Below are 7,600 nucleotides of genomic sequence, written 5' to 3'. Positions count from 1 at the left end.
TTCTGAAGGCAGTCTTCTTCCCTTGCTTATAGTTTCCTTCCCTGTGCAAAAGCTTTTAAGTTTATTTAGGTCCCATTTGTGGATTTTTGCTTTAATTTCCATTATTCTGGGAGGTGGGTCATAGAGGATCCTGCTGTGATTTCTGTCAGAAAGTGTTTTGCCTGTGTTTTGCTCTGGGAGTTTTATACTTTGTGGTCTTACATTTAGATCTTTAATCCATTTTGAATTTATTTTTGTGTACGGTGTTAGAAAGTGTTCTAGTTTCACTCTTTTACAAGTGGTTGACTAGTTTTCCCAGCACAACTTGTTAAAGAGATTGTCTTGTCTTCGTTGTATATTCTTGCCTCCTCTATCAAAGATGAAGTGTCCATAGGTGCGTGGCTTGACCTCTGGGCTTGCTATTTTGATCCATTTCTCTATATTTCTGTCTTTGTGCTAGAACCACTCTGTCTTGATGACTGTAGCTTTGTAGTATAGCCTGAAATCAGGCAGGGTGATTCCTCCAGATCCATTCTCCTTTCTCAAGATTGCTTTGGATATTCGAGGTTTTTTTTTGTAATTCCATACAAATTGTGGAATTATTTCTTCTAGTTCCCTGAAAAATACCGCTGGTAGCTTGATAGGGATTGCATTGAATCTATAGATTGCTTTGGGTAGTATACTCATTTTCACTATATTGATTCTTTCAATCCATGAACACGGTATATTTCTCCATCTAGTTGTGTCCTGTTTGATTTCTTTCACCAGTGTTTTATAGTTTTATATATATATATCTTTTGTTTCTTTAGGTAGATATATTCCTCAGTATTTTATTGTTTTCATTGGAGTGGTGAATGGAATTCTTTCTTTAATTTTTCTTTCAGTTTTCTCCTTGTTATTGCATAGGAATGCAAGGGATTTCTGCATATTCATTTTGTATCCTGCAACTTTACTATATTCATTGATTAGCTCTAGTAATTTTCTGGTGGAGTGTTTAGGATTTTCTCTGTAGAGGATCATGGCATCTGCAAACTGAGATTTGTTCCTTCTATGCCTGCTTTCTGGAGGGTTTTGATGATAAATGGATGTTGAATTTTGTCCAATGGTTTCTCTGCATCTATTGAGATAATCACACAATTTTAATCTTTCAGTTTGTTAATGTGGTGTATTATGTTGATTACTTTGTGGATATTGAAGAATCCTTGCATCCCTGGGATAAAGCCCACTTGGTCATGATGTATGATCGTTTTAATATGTTGTTGGATTCTGCCTGCTAGAATTTTGTTAAGGCTTTTTGCATCTATGTTCATCAGTGATATTGCCCTGTGGTTATCTTTATTTTTGTTTACTTATTTATTCATTTATTTATTTTCGTGGCATCTTTGTCTGGTTTTGCTATTAGGGTGATGGTGGCCTCACGGAATGAGTTTGGAAGTTTCCCTTCCTCTGCAATTTCCTGGAAGCATTTGAGTATGTTAGGTATTAGCTCTTCTCTCACTTTTTGGTAGAATCCAGCTGTGAAGCCGTCTGGCCCTGGGCTTCTGTTTGCTGGAAGATTACTGCTTACACTTTCAATTTCCGTGCTTGTGATGGGTTTGTTAAGATTTTCTTTTTCTTCCTGGTTCAGTTTTCAGAAGTTGTACTTTTCTAAGAATTTGCCCACTTCTTCCAAGTTGTCCATTTTATTGGCATATAGCGGTTGATAGTAGTGTCTTAAGATCCTTTGTATTTCTGTGTTGTCTGTTGTGATCTCTCCACTTTCATTTCTAATTTTGTTGAGTTGATTCTTCTCCCTTTGTTTCTTGATGAGTCCGGCTAATGGTTTGTCAATTTTATATATCTTCTCAAAGAACCAGCTTTTAGCATTGTTGATTTTTGCTCTGGTCTTTTTTGTTTCTTTTACATTTATTTCTGCTCTATTACATGATTTCTTTCCTTCTACTAACCCTGGGGTTCTTCGATTCTTCCTGCTCTAGTTGCTTTAGGTGTAGAGTTAGGTTATTTGTTTGACTTGGTTCTTCTTTCTTGAGGGAAGCCACTTTTGCTATGAACCTTCGCCTTTGCACTCATTCTATAGCGTCCCATAGGTTTTGGGTTGTTGTGTTTTCATTTTCATTCGTTTCTATACATGTTTTGATATCTGTTTGGATTTCCTCTGTGATTTGTTGGTTATTTAGCAGCGTGGTATTCAGCCTTCATATGTTTGAATTTTAAATAGTGTTTCTCTTGCAGATGACATCTAGTCTCACTGCACTGTGGTCAGAAAATATGCTTGGAATGATTGCAAGGTTTTTTGAATCTACCAAGGTTGCACTTATGGCCGAGGATGTGATCTGTCCTGGAGAGGTTTCCATATGTACTTGAGAAAAAGGTGAAACCCATTGCTTTGTGGTGAAATGTCGTATCGATATCAATTATGTCTAACAGGTCCATTGTATCATTTAAAGTTTGTATTTCCTTGTTAATTTTCTGTTGACTTGATCTCTCCATAGATGTGAGTGGGGTAGTAAAGTCTTCCACTATGACTGTGTTATCGTTAATTTCCCCTTTCATGCTTGGTAGCCTTTGCCTTACATATTGTGGTTCTCCTATGTTGGGTGCATGTGAATTTATAATCGTTATATCTTCTTCTCGGATTGATGTTTTGATCATTATGTAGTGTCCTTCTTTATCTCTTTTCACAGGCTTTATTTTAAAGTCTATTTTGTCTGATATGTGTATTGCTACTCCTGCTTTCTTCTGGTCTCGATTTGCTTGGAATACCTTTTTTCCAGCCCTTCACTTTTAGTCTGTATGTGCCCCTTGTTTTGAGATGGGTCTGTTGTAGACAACATAAACAGTGGTCTTGTTTGTGTGTCCATTCAGCTAGTCTTTGTCTTTCCTTTGGGGCATTCGACACATTTACATTTAAGGTAACTATTGATAAGAATGATCCTGTTGCCATTTGCTTTGCTGTTTTGGGTTCGAGTTTATACAACCTTTCTGTGTTTCCTGCCTAGAGAAGATCCTTTAGCATTTGTTGAAGAATGAAAAGAAGAGTTGGGAATAAAAATGTCTCTACAGTATCTTCATTAATCTGAGGTTATAAGAAGAAGCATGTTAAAGCAAGGGGTAATGTGGATGATCAAAACTCTGACTTTCATCCTGAAACTTGAGGACAGAGTGTATTTTCAGCCTGCACAAGTTGAAGTGTGCCATTCATACGAAAGCCTTCTACCGTCCAGATAGCTGCTGAAACAAGTGCCCTAACTTGAAATGATTTCTCTTCTCCATCATAAATATCAGTTAGACGACAGGAGCATACTGTGATACATCAATCTGCAGCTGCTTTAGTTGTTGTTGTTTTAATTGAAGAGTAATTGCTTTACAGAATTTTGCTGTATTCTGTCAGAATTCAAAATAAATCAACCATAGAGTCACATATATCCCCTCCCTTTGGGAATACCCTCCCATCTCCCTGCCCATCCCACAATCTAGGTTGAGCATTTGTCATGGGATTTCACATAGCAGCTGTGCTAAATCAAATGGCTCCAGTGAAAATTTTGCAGCTATGTCTACTTCTGTTTCTCCGTACCACAACTTATGTCCATTACAGAACAGTTAGTTTGGACTGAGGGTGGAGCCTTCTACCTTTCCAGGTTGGTATGGTAATATGTCAGCCCATGACCGTCCTTTTCCTAAACTACAACAGTCAGGCAATTTAGTTTTCCCAGTGTCAAAGATCCTTGATACATCTGCTGCTTCTCTTTCAAGATCCACTCACCAATCATCTTCATTATTTCAAAACGGTCCTAATACAACTGATCTACCAAATAGGTGTCGGATTATGGACGATACCAAAGTGTAAAATTAATGTTGGGAGATGTCAACAAATTCCTACAATTCTCTTATTTGAAGAATAAAGTTACAAATTCATCTTCATTGGGCCAATTTTTATTTTGAAATAATTAAGAGTAAAATGAGTCTTTATTTCCGTGCCTGACTATTTTACTCTGCATAATATAAACACTTCTGTGCAAGGTCATAAAATAAACACTACACTTGCTTTCACTGAAACCCACAGTCAGTTGATTGACTTTATTGCATAGAAGTGAGCAGACCCATGTTTGGTTTGGTAACAGTCCTGAATGTTAAGAATATGTGTATAGAAGGGTGATCAATCACTTTTATTTCAGGAACCAAGTAGACTTATAGATGTGAATTTTCTGTGTAAAAATTTTTTTAGGAATGACTTTTTGCAGGTTTCATGTTTTTGGTTACTATTTATGCAAGCAGCCTTTATTTTAAGTTGATGTAGAAGTAAACACTGGTTGAACATTGGCCTTCAATTGCTAGAAGATCAGTGACTTTATGATGTCAGAGCTACCCTTCAATTGCTAGGAGACCAGTGACTCCGTGATATCACAGCTTTTTGACTTTGAGAACCATGCTGATGGCCTAGAGAGTTTATCTCTGTACGCCAGCCAAGCAGCATTTGAAGTTTGAGTGTGTAAAGTCAGAAAAATGAGAAAAGTATCTGAAGAAAGATTTCTCTGAGATGGCACATATTCCTTCAGAAATTCAAGATGTGCCTCGTAAAGATGTATCAAGTGGTTCCAAAACCTCCATTAGATCTTCTTCGTGTGATTACACACTTACTGGGGACTCAGTTTTGAGATCTGTGATTGAAGAATATGCTGTTCAGGCTTTGTCTGAGGAATTTGGGATAAAAAGGCCACGCTACACATTTTCTGTCTCTGAAACAAATGAGTTGAATGATTTTCTTTCACTCACTTTTCCTCAAAAACTCTGGACTATAGTTGAAAGTGATCAGTTTGAATCTATTTGGTGGGATGAGAGTGGCACTTCTATAGTGATCAGTGAAGAACTCTTCAAGAAAGAAATCTTGGAAAGAAAGGCCCCTTTCAGAATATTTGAAACTGATAGTATGAAAAGTTTAGTTCGCCAGCTTAACCTTTATGGGCTTAGTAAAAAGCGACAAACTTTTCAAAGATCTGCTTCACTACCTGACTTTCTGGAAGAAGAAAACAATGTCTCTGTTTTGAGCAAGGTAATCCAAAATTTCCACTTACTGTCAATATATAAGATTAAATCATGTGACTTAGAAAGCATGTTGACATATGTAGCTAAAACTGAATTTAAAATTGAGATAGCAGATTGTTGAACACATTTTATTTTTTTGAAGTTGAGAACAGCTGGAGGTTAAAATATTTGATATTTTATATACTCTCCCAGCAACTTGAAATCGGATCCATGTCCTCAAGCTACTTTCAGTGGTATTTACTGTATATATACAACATATTTTTCAGTTGAGGAGCATACTTGTTTCTAACATGTAAGGTGTTAAAACTACTGATGGAGGGGTTTTCTTTGATTCTATTTAATTGGCATCATTAAAGGAATACATTTTTATAGTTTAACTTTGCTTGTCAGTTTTACCCTGGTTTATAAGAAACTAAATAATTGTATCCTTTGATTTTAGTTACAGATCTACCATAATCCAAATTTCAAAAGAGGTTACCCCCAACTTTTAGGAAGAATGAACAGAAGAGTTGGGATTAGTAATGTGTTTCCAAAATCTTCATTAGTTCCAGATTACAAGAAGAAGCATGCTAAAGCAAGGGTCAACATAGGTGATCGTAACTCTGGTTTTCATGCTGAAACTAGTGGAGAGAGTCCATTTTCAGCTTCCACCAGTTTAAGTGTGCCTTTCCCACAAAAGACTTATACCAGCCAGATAGTCCCTAAAACAAGCGCCCTATCTCCGCGTGACTTTCCTTCCCCATCATCAATATCAGTTAGACAAACGGAACAGAATGTGGTAGATCAGCCTGCTGTTTTAAACCAGTTGAGCATTTTTAATTGGCACTCCCATAGCACCTACACTCAAGTAAATGGCCACGTTGAGGACTTTGCTACTACCGCTACATCTAGTTCTCAGAACGACATCGTATCTCCATTACGGAGCAGTTCTTTTGGACTGATGGTGGAGCCTTCTACATTTCCAGACAGGTATAGCGACATGTCAGCCCATGACAGTCCTCTTCCTATCCAGCAACAGAGAGGCAACTCAAGGTCCCCAGTGCAAGCGAGCGCTTATACACCCACCTCCTCTCTTTCAAGTCAATTCATCAGCGATATTCCTTATGTGAAAACCATCTTAATTAAAACTGACCTATCAAATAAGTACCAGCTCATGGAACCTAATGAAGATTAAAATTTACGTTGGGAGATGCCAACAAATACCTACAATTCTTGTATTTGAGCAATAAAGTTACACGTTCATCTTCACAGTTTTGTTTTCTATTTTGAAATAATGAAGAGTAAATTAAGGCTTTATTTCAATGTCTGGCTATTTTTCTGCACTCTTTTATAAACTCTTCAGTTCAAGAAAACCTCCGTTAGGCATCCTAGGTAAATGGCACCTAATCTATTGTTTCTAAGCAAGAAAATGAGAACAAAGGGAAAAGAGGTAATGGATGTAAAGTGATTTGGGAAATCATCCCTGCTGAAATGAATGGGTGTCTAAATGAGGATGGTAAGGGTGAAGGAAGACATACAAATAAAATCAAAAAAAGCGCATCTACACAGTACGTACCTTAGTGCATTCACAGTTACATGATATTCTATTAGCTATCGGTAGAGTCTTAAGATAGAGAAGGAAATGGCGCCCCGCTCCAGTATTCTTGCCTGGAGAATTCTGTGGAAAGAGGCTCCTGGTGGGCTGCTGTCCATAGGGTCGCACAGAGTTGGACACAACTGAAGTGACTTAGCAGCAGCAGAGTCTTAAGACATTAGACAGGAGATTGTCTTCATTATAGAAATTCATTTCCTACTTGAAAATATAGATATTGTAGCTTGTCCAAAATTAGGATAACTGTTATACCATCACTGTGATACCAAAAATTACATGACATAATCAGTGACTGGACCATGGCCAGCACAAGATAGGTATTTTACAAGTGGTACTGTATAGGGTCATTTTAGCTCTGCTCTCCTTAAGGCGTACCTTTATTTCCTGCCACCATGATTCCACCCTATATTTCCTAATGCATATTTGGATTTTGCTTATCTGTTCCCTCAGAGACAAAACAAATCCCTGTGGTGATTGCAGCACCTCAGGTTGGTTAACAAGTTCTTTGAAGGCATGATATTTGTTTTCCGTAGTAGTTTCAGTATCATTCTCTTACACCGTGCTTCTGGAGCTACAATCACACACACTGCTTTCAGACGTGCTAAGCCCCTTCTCACAACTTTGCCTCAACTCTTTCTTGGGGTTGGAAGGGACCTCTGTTCGCCCTCCTACCAAGGTGAGCACAGATATCAGGTCTTCAATGTGTTTTGGGTCTACCCTCTTTTCTTTATGTATCTTTCACATCAGCTAAAACGTGTACTTACTGAATTATCAACAAAGAAACGTAATCACGAATCAAATGCTATATACATTACTCAACAACATCCTATAACCTGCACGATTATCACAATTGACCTTTCCTACTTACTGAGAATCTTTTCCCAGTTGATAAATATATATCTTATATGTTCATGAATGTCAAATGTGGGAATTCAAATTATAAAATGATTGCTGCTCTCATGAAGTTTACAGTCTATAAGAACCCAT

At 37.4% G+C, this 7,600-nt stretch overlaps 1 protein-coding gene across 1 annotated transcript; it reads left to right on the top strand.

Moving 5' to 3' along the window:
- The first annotated feature begins 4,376 nt into the window (after positions 1-4,376).
- Positions 4,377-6,270, top strand: LOC145537545 (heat shock transcription factor, Y-linked-like). The gene is made up of 2 exons (XM_081568246.1): positions 4,377-5,029; positions 5,462-6,270. The coding sequence occupies exons 1-2, from the start codon at positions 4,517-4,519 to the stop codon at positions 6,194-6,196; spliced, it is 1,248 nt and encodes a 415-aa protein (XP_081424372.1). The 5' UTR covers positions 4,377-4,516; the 3' UTR covers positions 6,197-6,270.
- Positions 6,271-7,600: the final 1,330 nt, after the last annotated feature.

This window comes from Giraffa tippelskirchi, chromosome Y (assembly GCF_054371585.1).
Source record: "Giraffa tippelskirchi isolate mGirTip1 chromosome Y, T2T-mGirTip1v1.2.pri, whole genome shotgun sequence".
NCBI classification, from domain to species: Eukaryota; Metazoa; Chordata; class Mammalia; order Artiodactyla; family Giraffidae; genus Giraffa; species Giraffa tippelskirchi.
The sequence above is the reverse complement of the archived record's forward strand: the minus strand, read 5'-3'. Positions and strand labels throughout refer to the sequence as shown.